This window comes from Micromesistius poutassou (assembly GCF_964030765.1).
Source record: "Micromesistius poutassou genome assembly, chromosome: 5".
NCBI lineage: Eukaryota > Metazoa > Chordata > Actinopteri > Gadiformes > Gadidae > Micromesistius > Micromesistius poutassou.
The window spans coordinates 5,061,165-5,074,144 of NC_140275.1; the positions used below are offsets into that span (position 1 = coordinate 5,061,165).

The 12,980-nt window shown below is 51.8% G+C and overlaps 1 protein-coding gene across 2 annotated transcripts in view; it reads right to left on the reverse strand.

The window, feature by feature from the left end:
- Positions 1-12,980, reverse strand: part of znrf3 (zinc and ring finger 3) — a 54,966-nt gene that overhangs the window by 24,326 nt on the left and 17,660 nt on the right. For both annotated transcript variants that reach the window (XM_084468469.1, XM_084468468.1), the window contains exon 2: positions 387-509. In XM_084468469.1, the coding sequence (XP_084324595.1) occupies positions 387-509 (123 nt within the window). The remainder of the gene's footprint in view (positions 1-386; positions 510-12,980) is intronic.

Here is a 12,980-nt window from a genome sequence, read left to right on the forward strand (position 1 = left end):
CACACCCCCGTTCCCCTGGGAGAGTTGGAAAATTCCATTATAAGGAACAATTAATTAAGGCATGATAAATATCACTGTGGGCTCCGGGGGTGGGGTGGGGGGGGGGAGTAATAAGGAGCACAAGGGGGGAGGGAAGGAAAGGAAACACAAGTGTTTTTGGTTTCCCCCTCATTCTACCCATTCTATTCTGTAAAGTTCTGCTTAAAGCCCCCAGAATATACCAGACCAGTGAGACTGTGAGAGAGATTTAAACAAAAATAAAGGACATCAAGAAAACTGTTTTGTTGAAGCGCCTTCAGTGTCAGTTCCTGTCAGAGGACAACATTCCCCCGTGTTGAAGTGTGGTGTTATAATAACAGTTAATAACAGTATAACAGTTTGCTTACCTTTCCCAGCACGGTGAGACAGCTGGGGTCCAGCTCGGGTTGCTCCAGCTTCACCACTCCTACCCATCCATACTCATAGAGATCCTCGTCGTCATTGTTGTTACACAGTCCCAGGGGATGCATCTGGAGGGAGGAGGAACAGATGGTCAGTGTTAGTCAAAGTCATAGTCATAGTCATAGTCAAACAAAAAAAGTGACAAAAACAATTAATGGCAGAAATGTCAACCCCCAATTTCCTTTGATATAAAAAAAGCCAGACACAAGATTAGAGTCACAGGTTTTGTTGGCTGCCATGAGATGAATGGCATTCACCAGAGTTGAGGAATCACACGTTCTTTACCCTACAGGGTAAGGTCCTTGGCTAATTACCTTAGCACCGAGCATGATATGAAAGCCCCCCCTACAAGAGGCTTCACATAAGACTTCACATAATCAAAACAACTGTTGTGTTCATGTCTTTCCACATTTATGAAGAGGATGCGCGGTACCAGCCTTTGTGATCATTTTGTTTTATACTCAACCATGCTGTTATATCCTCGCTCTAGCAGCTTCAAAAGGCCTGCAGGGACACTGGACAGGCAATGTATTGTGTTTATTAGGACTATAAGACAGCTGACAAAGAAAACAACAAAAATCAATGTATCTTAAATCTTGCTTCTCGTCTCCTTTCCAGTGCCAGGTCTGAGGGAGACGTCATTTGGAGACGGTTTTCAGATCAGAGGGCATCAAAAGCCACAGTTACTGTAGCGGCATGTTGTCCATAGCAAAAGTATGAGTCATTAGTCATCCTCGGACATTCAGGACCCCAGGGGGCCCGGAGACCACGACCCCAGATACCCTGCTCCTCTCCCCACCTTTGTACCAGCCTTTACCACTGTGAGAAGCATCATGGGTGTGGTGGAAGCGACTCAGAGCACCCAGTCGCCCAGCAGCACAGACCCAAGGGGGCCATGCATTACATTTACATTTAGGGCATTGAGCAGACGCTTTTATCCTAAGCGACTTACAACCATTCATACACACATTCACACACCGATAGTGGAGTCAACCACGCAGGGCGACGGCCAGCTCGTCAGGAGCAATCAGGGAGAGGGGTCTCGCTCAGGGACACCTCGACACTCAGCTAGGAGGAGCCAGGGATCCAACCAGCAACCTTCCGGTTACAAGTCAACCCGCTCTACCTCCTGAGCTAAGCCGAAGCTGGGTGTTGCTGCGTATGTCCTTTCATTGCCTTCAGGGTGAAATGTTGTCACGACACCGGATTGATTCACCGTGTGCTACCGGTCTCAAACAGCAGGAAGAAATCAGATGATGAGAAATGGAGAATTCAGCATTCAGCAGAGGAAGATAAAGGACGATTGTGACATCCATCACACTGAAAAGCGGATAGGAGGGAGCTCTCAGGTCACGAGACACAACACCTCACCGAGGAGAAGCCCGTGCCAGGCCTGCCCCACACTGTGGGTGACCAATGAAAGTTGACGACAGAAAAGAAGGTTCTGGAATAAGTCTGATTGCTGTGTTGAGTCAGCAAAGAGCTGCTGGCCGATATGGTGAAAGAAACAGTGGAGGTTCATATTACAAAAGGTAGAAATTATTATCTGTTGAAATTGTTATTTGAATAAAACCGTTGCCCCCCCCCCCCCCCCTCTCTGGTTGTTGCGCCCCCCCCCCTCTCCCCCTCTCTGGTTGTTGCGCCCCCCCCCTCTCCCCCTCTCTGGTTGCTGTGTGGGGCTGACCTCTCTCCCCCCCCCCCCCCCCCCCTCTCTGGTTGCTGTGTGTGGCTGACCTCTCTCCCCCTCTCCCCCTCTCTGGTTGCTGTGTGGGGCTGACCTCTCCCCCCCCCCCCCCCCCTCTCCCCCCCCCCCCCCCCCCTCTCTGGTTGCTGTGTGTGGCTGACCTCTCTCCCCCCCCCCCCCCCCTCTCCCCCTCTCCCCCTCTCTGATTGCTGTGTGGGGCTGACCTCTCTCCTGCTTGTCTAAAAGCTTGGAGGACTGAGGGGAGCCCCGCCTGGCCCTGGGTCCCGAACACTGGCCCATTGTGCGTCTCTCCCCCTCCAGAGGGACGGGGCCGTCCTCTCTCTCCCCCCTCTCTCCCCCCCGTCCCTCTGGAGGGGGAGAGAGGGGGGAGAGAGAGGACGGCCCCGTCCCTCTGGAGGGGGAGAGGGGGTGGAGAGAGGACGGCCCCCTCCAGAGGGACGAGGCCATCCTCTCTCCAACCCCTCTCCCCCTCCAGAGGGACGGACCGTCCTCTCTCCCCCCTCTCTCCCCCTCCAGAGGGACGGGGCCGTCCTCTCCCCCCCTCTCTCCCCCTCCAGAGGGACGGGCCGTCCTCTCTCCCCCTCTCCCCCTCCAGAGGGACGGGGCCGTCCTCTCTCTCCCTCTCCAGAGGGACGCCCCGTCCCCCTCCCTCCCGCCCCGTCCTCTCCCCCCTCCAGAGGGACGCCCCGTCCCCGTCCCTCCCGCCCCGTCCTCTCCCCCCTCCAGAGGGACGCCCCGTCCCCGTCCCTCCCACCCCGTCCTCTCCCCCCTCCAGAGGGACGGCCCGTCCCTCTAGGTCTTTATTCTAGAAGATGGCTATGATGATCCTCTCCAATCATCATCATCTACTGTTCTCTATTCTCTTTAAGGTTTTGCTTTCCAGGGATGGTAGTCTGAACATCTTCCACTGGAAAGAGTCAGCGGGCCACCGAGCTGGAGAACAGAGATAAATAAATACATCTAAAAGTGTGAGATCGGGTCCCAGTGAACTGGGTCACAGATTCTGTAGATGGGCTTGGCAGTGAGACGGGGGCATGTACACAAAAGGTGCCCACACACACACACACACACACACACACACACACACACACACACACGCACACACACACACACACACGCACACACACACACACACACACACACACACACAGGGTTATCCCCATGCAGGCCTCTCAGCCCTGAAGCTCTGCCCACTCAGAGCACCAGGCCTCTCCGGCTCCATGCCCACGGCCCCGGTGGAGCAGCAGCCAGCCCCAGGGCCACAAGGGGGCAGCTTCCTGGGTCTGTGCCCTGCCCGTCTGCCCCGGGGGAGGCAGGCTTTCACATGGGTATCCCCTTACACAGCCACACTCTCAATGAAATCATGGCTGGGATTTGAATTCCATCCGTCACTCAAGTGGCCCCCTGCCACACGAACACACACACACACACACACCTCAACAGTAGCGCTGACGTATTTTGAAAAAAATTCTAAACTATTTATTTCAAGATTGGTTATTTTACTTTTTCATCCCTTTAATCAAAACAAGTCTATAGAAACAACATGTCTATAGAAAACCTCTCAGTAACATGTATTTGATCACTACCTCTCAGTCCCAACTCATCTAGAAACACAGCATGTCTAGAATCACAACATGTACACACAAAACATCTAAGTGTACATTTCAAACTCCCCCACCTCCCGGGAATGACCCAGAGGGTGGGAGGGAGGAACTGTAATGGATAAAAACTGGAGGGCACCTTCTACTGCCGAGACCCCTCCCTCCCCCCCCCCCCCCCCCCATGGGGCGCAGCTCTCAAAAGAAATCAAAATGCAAGTCACACCATCAGCACCATTCTTCGTGTCCGTGACACATTTCACTGAACCTTTGATCATCCAGCGACCACTTCTCAAACGCCCCTCCCACCATGGCCCCCCGGCCCCATTCTCCTCCTCCTGCTCCTCCTCCAGGCCTCCGCATGAATGCTGCGCCCAGTGAGGAGGCCTTGCCCCCCCCTCCCCCCACCTCTCCACCCCTTAGAAGTGTTCTGTTGAACTGAATTCACCCCGCTCCCCGCGTGCGTGCGTGCGTGCGTGCGTGCGTGTGTGTGTGTATAAAGTATATAGTCGACAAAGTGAAAGTAGGTACAAAACCAGTTAAATGTGCTTCCTGTTGTGTTCCATGATCTTCACACGTTTGATGCCACAAAGGAAAGTGAAAGTTGTGCATAAAAAAAGGTAAAAAAATGCTTAGCTTATAAAAAACTTTATAATCTTGAAATCATCCATATGGGCGAATGGTATTTATGAGAGAGCAGACTTTTAAAATGTCCTATTTGCACAGTAAGGAAATTAAACCCATGAATAATACTACCCATTCATCACATGCTCCAGGGACAGCACCAGCCCAGCGGCGAGGCCGCACGCCGGCTCCACATGCAGGGATGGCGGGCGTGACACGAAAGACTCTGGAGAGCGGGGACTGCATGGAGGTCAAAGTGACCACTCCATCGTAGGCAGCATTGGGAGGAGAGAGTGTGTGCATGTGGGGGGGGGGGGCTAGGGGAAGAACAAGTGTGTTTGATGGGATGTTTTCAGCGGCGCCTTGCTTCATGATAACACCGAACAGAGCAGGTTGCTCTCCGGTTCCTGTAAGGGCTTTCTGTGGGGCAGGAGAGCTGGCACCAGTTTCACACACTCAAAAACTAGACGAGGAAGAGAGGCCTGGGCACCATGCCAGCCACCCGACCCCCCCACCCACCTGTGTGTGCAGCGGTGTGTGTGTGTGTGTGTGTGTGTGTGTGTGTGTGTTTGCTTGCAGCGGTGTGTGTGTGTTTGCAGCGGTTTGTGTGTATTTGCAGCGGTGTGTGTGTGTAGCGGTGTGTGTGTAGCAGTGTGTGTGTGTGTGTGTGTGTGTGTGTGTGTGTGTGTAGCAGTGTGTGTGTGTGTGTGTTGTACAACAGCATGTAGAGGGCGACCAGTGCACGTGTATGTAAATACTTGTGCGAGTTGCTTTGCCCAGAATATATAGATTTTAAAAGAGCAACCAATCTTTCGCCCCCACCACCCCCCCAAATGGTGGTCAGTGAAATCTTCAAGTCTTGAGTGAACACCAGCCCTAACAAGGTGTGTGTGTGTGTGTGTGTGTGTGTGTGTGTGTGTGTGTGGCATGCCCTGAGGCACACACACACACGCCTGAGCATGGAGTGCATGGTTGCCTCCCCCTCACCCCCCCCTCCGCTCTGCCATCACACCCCCACTTCCTGCTCTGTGGGGCGGCCGGCAGAGGATGAAAGGCAATCACAATTCAAACCAAACACACACGTATGCAAACACACACACACACACACACACACACACGTACGCAAACACACACACACAGTCTTAACAGTTGGACCATAAATACGTGTTGTTTCCAGATATATTTACAGAGGGTGAAGCTGTAGCCCAGGGCCGTAGCCATGTTGGCTACAGCAGACCTCCACAGAAGGTGGACAAAAGAAAAAACCTTCCTCTAATGCAGCGTGTGTGAGTTCTCTGTGAAACCGACACATGAGCAATTTACACAACCGGTAGGGTTTACCCCTTCTGCACACTCTTACAGGCCTCATGGTTCACGTGCATCAGGGAGATGTTTGGAGACGTACCATCAGTAAATGAACACACTAGCCATGTACAATATGCACACACACACAGCTCTCCCTTTCCCAGAACTACAAATAACTTGAAAGCAGACTGGCAGCCTTGAGTTGAGCGAGAACAGGATCACGTTACAGAGCAGCAGCTGGAGAGGCCATACAGGTGGAGCCTGATCCACACACACACACACACACACACACACACACACACACACACACACACACACACACACACACACACACACACACACACACACACACACACACGTAACACTATCTCTGTAAAGCGATCCCTCCGCTTCTCCCCTCAAATAATGTCTACTTCCTCCCCTTTGTGTCCAGCAGCCCGGGCTGTAGCAACAATTAGCCCAGTCACTTGGATTTGGTGGTTCTTTCCCCAATTTCACACAGGGTGAAATGTCGGAACTCTACCAACGTTTTGAGTGGAGAGGGGTCGTGTTTTGTTGTTTCTAGCGCAGTTATTTTGGTGATATAAACAAATCAACCTAAACAAAGCTGGAACTCATGCATTGTGGTGAAGGAGCTCCAGACCGGGACGACGGGGGGGACTCAAGGGACACTCGGACAGGGGAGTTTGAAGAGGGGGGGTGGGGGGGGGTGGTGGGTGGGTCCTGGTCTGTCATGTGATGATTTCAGCTTTCAGTGCGGACATGCAAAGATACGAGGACAGACAAAAAAAGGAATCACCTCCATGCCATCGTCATAGCAACAGGAAAGCAAAGGCATGTGGGTGTTTGGGCGGGCGGAGGAGCCGTGGTGTCACGTCAAGGCCCTGAGACGCAGCACACAGGCCTGGAGCTTTAGCGGCCAGCTAGTGACTCTATTAAACAGCTCAGAGAGCACACCCCGCTCTCTCCATGGGGCAGGGCGCATGTGTGTGCACGTGCATGCGTTGTGTATGCGTGTCTACTCTGCACCCACAGGGTCTCCTGGGAGTCACTCTCAGTTTTTCAGTCTTCTAAATGCAGAGGAACACGAACAAAAGGTGCGGCCGACAATGTGCAAAGGTCAACCCAGGACTGGACATCACCCACCCCCAGGAGCAGTGGGATGGAACCAAGTGACCTCCATTCAACCCCTGGGTCCATGTGCAACGCTGGACTCACAAGTGTAGAGCCGCCATATTGTCTCAGCGTCTGCGATTTCCCCCGTCGTCATGGAGACGTTATATATAAAACACACATTCAAGGGGTCAACCTGACTTTGTATTACAGCCTATTGTGTGTTACAGCATAGCGTGTGTGTGTTACAGCGTAGTGTGTGTGTTACAGCGTAGTGTGTGAGTATCTTTGTGTTACAGCGTAGTGTGTGTGTTACAGCGCAGTGTGTGAGTATCTGTGTGTTACAGCGCAGTGTGTGTGTGTGTTACAGCGCAGTGTGTGAGTATCTGTGTGTTACAGCGTAGTGTGTTACAGCGTAGTGTGTGTGTGTTACAGCGTAGTGTGTGAGTGTCTGTGTGTTACAGACAGATACTCACACACTACGCTGTAACACAGACACTCACACTATGCTGTGACACACGTAGTGTGTGTGTGTGTGTGTGTGTGTGTGTGTGTGTGTGTGTGTGTGTGTTACGGCGTAGTGTGTGAGTGTCTGTGTTACAGTGTAGTGTGTGAGAATCTGTGTGTTACAGCATAGTGTGTTACAGCATAGTGTGTGCGTGTGTTACAGCGTAGTGTGTGAGTATCTGTGTGTTACAGCGCAGTGTGTGTGTGTTACAGCGAAGTGTGTGTTACAGCGTAGTGTGTGCGTGTTACAGCGTAGTGTGTGCGTGTTACAGCGTAGTGTGTGTTACAGATTAATATCTGTGTGTTACAGCGATTATCTGTGTTACAGTGGTGTGTGTGTGTTACAGCTTAGTGTGTGTTACAGCATAGTGTGTGTGTTACAGCTTAGTGTGTGTTACAGCATAGTGTGTGTGTTACAGCGTAGTGTGTGAGTATCTGTGTGTTACAGCGTAGTGTGTCTGTGTTACAGCGTAGTGTGTGTGTTACAGCGTAGTGTGTGTTACAGTGTAGTGTGTGTGTGTTACAGCGTAGTGTGTTTGTGTGAGTTACAGCATAGTGTGTGAGTATCTGTGTGTTACAGCGTAGTGTGTGTGTTACAGCGTAGTGTGTGTTTGTTACAGCGTAGTGTGTGAGTATCTTTGTGTTACAGCGTAGTGTGTGTGTTACAGCGTAGTGTGTGAGTATCTTTGTGTTACAGCGTAGTGTGTGTTACAGCGTAGTGTGTGTGTTACAGTGTAGTGTGTGAGTATCTGTGTGTTACAGCGTAGTGTGTGAGTATCTGTGTGTTACAGCGTAGTGTGTTACAGCGTAGTGTGTGTGTTACAGCGTAGTGTGTGAATATCTGTGTGTTACAGCGTAGTGTGTGTGTTACAGCGTAGTGTGAGTATCTGTGTGTCACAGCGTATCTGTGTGTTATAGCGCAGTGTGTTTTGGCGTAGTGTGTGTGCCAGCGTAGTGTTTTTTATGCCGTTGTTTTATAGCGTTAAAACTGTGTGTTGCAGCAGTGTGACTGTTAAACTATCTAACACACACACACACACACACACACACTACAACCTAGTTGGTGTTACAGGATAGCGTGTGTGTGTCACAGCATAGTGTGTGTTAAAGTGTAGTGGGTATGACAGAGTAGTATGTGTGTGTGTATCACAGCATAGTGTGTGTTAAAGTGTAGTGTGTTCTACCAGCAGGTCTCCTCTCAGGGGTTGTCAACACACCCACACCACGTCAGTTGCAATATTAATTCAGCGCTTCTGAAATGGAGCATGATTAAACTAGGTTTGTTCCTCGCTCAGTAGTTCACAGGCAGTCTCATCTCGTTCAACAATATTCCCAGAAACAACCACGGGATTCCTAACCAGAATAGGGGCTGTCCCCCAATACTTCCCCAATACATGGAGACCTATCTTAAACATTGTTAAAGTACACATAAAGTTATGTTAAAGGACACAAATTGACCAGCTCTGTATTTTGATGTCAGCGGGCCCACAAAGCTTGAACTGACCTGCAATCCGTGTCACCACGGCAACAAGCAGCGTTTTTGGACAGAGATAAACTATAAACAATCCCCCCCCCCTCCACCATCTGCTCCTCTTCACAACCCCCCCCCCCCCGCCCCCCCCCCTGCTCGGTCCCACCCGAGCATTAAACCAGCACCACAGAACGTAATGTCATGGCACGACGCGCCCGGATGAACGCTGCGGAGAGACGCTCCCTACCCAGGGAGCCTTCAGACCTGGCCAGCCGCTCTCCCAGGGCTCCTCACTGTATACATACGCATACTTATCTGCGTGTACATGTCTCTGTGTGTGCGTGTCTCTGCATGTGTGCGCGTGTGCGTGTCTCTGCGCGTGCGTATGTCTCTGTGTGTGCGTGTCTCTGCGTGTGCGTGTCTCTGCGCGTGCGTATGTCTCTGTGTGTGCGTGTCTCTGCGTGTGCGTGTCTCTGTGTGCGCGTGTGTGCATGTCGCTGCATGTGCGTGTCTCTGCGCGTGCGTATGTCTCTGCGTGTGCGTGTGTCTCTGTGTGTGCGTGTCTGCATGTGTGTGTGTGTGTGTGCGTGTTTCTGTGTGTGCGCGTGTTCGTGTCTCTGCGTGTTCGTGTCTCTGCGTGTTTGTGTCTCTCCGTGTGCGTGTCTGCATGTGTGTGTGTCTCTGCGCGTGCATGTGTGCGTGTCTCTGTGTGTGCGCGTGTCTCTGCGTGTGCGTGTGTCTCTGCGTGTGCGTGTGCGCGTGTCTCTGCGTGTGCGTGTGCGCGTGTCGCTGCGTGTACGTGTGCGTGTGTCTCTGCGTGTGTGTGTGTCTCTGCGTGTGCATGTGTGCGTGTCTCTGCGTGTGCGTGTGTGCGTGTCTCTGCGTGTGCGGGGCTGGACGGCGCTGAGGGTCATGCTAAAAGTGGACGAGAGGGAGGAGTGGAGTCATCAACACCTCGGCTCTGAGGGGCCTTTGATGTTGCGCGCCGTCTTTGAAGGGCCCCGGGCGTGGAGGAATGCTGATCCCCCCCCCGGGCCCTCTCCCCTCCCCCCCCCCCCCCCTCACCCCGCCCTCCTCCACCCACAGTGCTCCCAGCCAGGGTTGTGGAATGTAGCTCAAGCTGCTGCCGTTCAGCCTGCTGGAATGGAATTAGAGCGAGTGCACACACACACACACACAAGCACGCGCACACACACACACACACACACACACACACACGCACGCGAGCACACACGCACGCATGCACACGCATGCATGCACGCACACGTACGCACACACGCGTGCACGCACACACACACGCACGCCCCCCGCCCCCCGCCCCGCCCCGCCCCCCCGGCTGGACAACATGGTGGACCAGCCGTGCTCCACATTGTGGTTCTGGTGACCAGAGGGACGATGGAGCAGACTCCTTCAGGAGTCTATTGTCCTGTGAACCCCCACACAGACGTACTTCTGTGAGGGAGTGCTGAGATAAGGTGAGGCGAGACGCGTGACATCTCCAATCAATGAGACATGATGGACCTCAGCTTGTGTCGGGCAGAACCTCAGCCTGGTGGTGGTGGAAATGATTGGTGTTTGAATTGCGCCAGGAGAGAGTGGCCTGGTTGAGGCTGTGCAGAGATCAAAGGCGTACCAGGAGAGCCACAGGCTGGCTCATTGGCCGCCCATTACAGCGAGGCTTTCAGATAATAGATGAGAGGCGGTCTCTGGTGACGACCCCGCTGCCAAACATGCATAATGCCTGGCCATATCAAATCTGCCTCACAATGATAAATCACAACAGATTTGTATACCCATCCTTTAGGTGTGTGTGCGCCCCAGATCTTGTGCGTGCGTGTTGATGGATCTGTGAGTGTGTATCACAAACACACACCGTTTTAGTGGGCTCGACTGTTCTAATCCAACCAACCCTCTGAGGGGGCTTTCAGCAAAGGTCAGGTGCATTCCGCACACACACACACACACACACACACACACACACACACACAAGTGACCTTCTGCACAACAACTGCAACAACAGACGCATCAGAGGACGAGCCTGGCTGAAAGGACTAATAAAAGCGTAACGCGACGGCAGAGGGAATCCCATATCCACAACAAGTGTTTGTCCGAGGCTCGTAGCTCCCCTTTGAAATGGAGAACCTTTCTGGTTGGATCCACTGCTCTTCCTGGCTAACAACTTGAGTAGAAGACAATTCCCTTAGACCATACAAGCCTTCGATTGGCTGGAGTGAGAGCGCCAGATTTCATTACATTCAGTTCATCCACAACCTGTAAACGGTAAATGGACTGCATTTATACAGCGCTTTTCTAACCAGTGGCCACTAAAAGCGCCTTACAATATTGCAGAACATTCACCCATTCATGCACACATTCACACCCGACAGCGGAGTCAAACATGCAGGGCGACAGCCAGCTGGTCAGGAGCAGTCAGATTGAGGGTCTTGCTCAAGGACACCTCGACACTCAGCTAGGAGGAGCCGGGGATTGAACTAGCAACCTTCCGGTTACCAGACAACCCGCTCTACCTCCTGAGCCACATGCGGCCCTCGATGTATTCAGACAGGCCTGGGGTCCGTGCGGGGCCTACGGTGGGAGTCAGGCCCAGTGGCAGCCTACCGCGTGTTGACTTTGTGTGGTTGAAGGGAGGATGGGGAGATAGTGGGGGAGAAAGGGATGAGGTAAAGGGGAAGGCTTCAGATATTAGCACTAGCTTCAGGTTTCACTCCCCTCCACCATGTTTTCTTTAGGAAACACTTAGCCGAGCTCACAGCCACACCAAAGGAAGTGCTCCGTCACTTCCTGCTCTGGACTGTGAGAGCCGAAGCCCCACTCTTTGACACACACAGAAACAGACACAGAGAGACAGACGTACAGAGAGACAGACATACAGAGAGACAGACGTTCAGAGAGTAATATGGCCTCCAGCCACCTGGATGTGGATCATTAAACAGCCCCAGTAATGAACCCATGAAAAGAAAATAGTAAACAGTGTGAGGAGGAGGTACCAGAGCACATTGGACCAATGATCAGAAGGAGTTTGATATTTCAGTAGGACATAAGTTGAATAACATGAATAATCACAAACCGACACAATCACTGACAATGTGTTGGAGGGAAAAATCCTGGTGTACACACACACACACACACACACACACACACACACACACACACACACACACCGATCAAATGGAAGACGGGAGCTGAAGAAAGCACTTGGAAAACACTTCAAATGAACCATCAACTGCTCTCATTAACACACAACAGGTTGGTGGGACCATCAATTCAAATTCAGAGATATTGACGATTAAAGAAGGAGAAAAACATGTAGAAATAGAACGGAAGAAGAGGGAGCAAAAGAAAATCCATCTGAGAGACTGAAACCACCCAAACTGCTGAATCCCTGGTTCACTATAGCTAACCCCATCGTAGACACTAGCTAGCCCCATCCTAGACACTAGCTAGCCCCACTCAGGCACAAGTCCCTTGTTCTAAAGTCTTTGATTCTCCATTGTGACCTGTTCTGAATCTGAAGGCGTTACAGGTTTCTTTTGTGCCTAGTGTTGCAGAGAGGCTCTCTCCCCCCCCCCCCCCCCCTCTCTCTCTCTCTCTCTCTCTCTCTCTCTCTCTCTCTCTCTCTCTCTCTCTCTCTCTCTCTCTCTCTCTGAACAAATAACAAATAACTTCTAAATAAAGGATGATGATGTTGATAACTTTATTTTACGCTGTCATGGGAGGAAATGAGCAAAGTAAAACAGGATGTTGTGTATTTCAGGATCAAAGTAATGTGGGTGGTGGTGGTGGTGGTGGTGACCAGAGCTGAGCTTCAGAGGAGTATCAGCGGGGGGTTGTGAGTGAGGGGGTGAGGGGGTGAGCTCGGCTTCCCCTCAAGAGATTTTCTTAAACCCATTACATCAGCTTTTTTCTGCTTCATGGACTCCAAGCAGGACCTTTTGTAGAGAGAAAATGACCTAAATTGACATTCAGAGAGTTGTGGTTGTGGCCAGGCACTTTTTGGCATAAATAAAACAAGATTCCTGAGGCTTTCTTTCCCTAAGCCTGCTGCAAATTCAGACCCATTTGAAGACACACGGTCCTCGTGAATGCAAAGTGCTAAATTCACAAGTCACTGTAAGCATCTTAATCCTACTCCGTCACAGTCTGTCAATTAAAAAGGTGGGTGTGATGTCACATCTCACATCAAGCAACGGCCCCT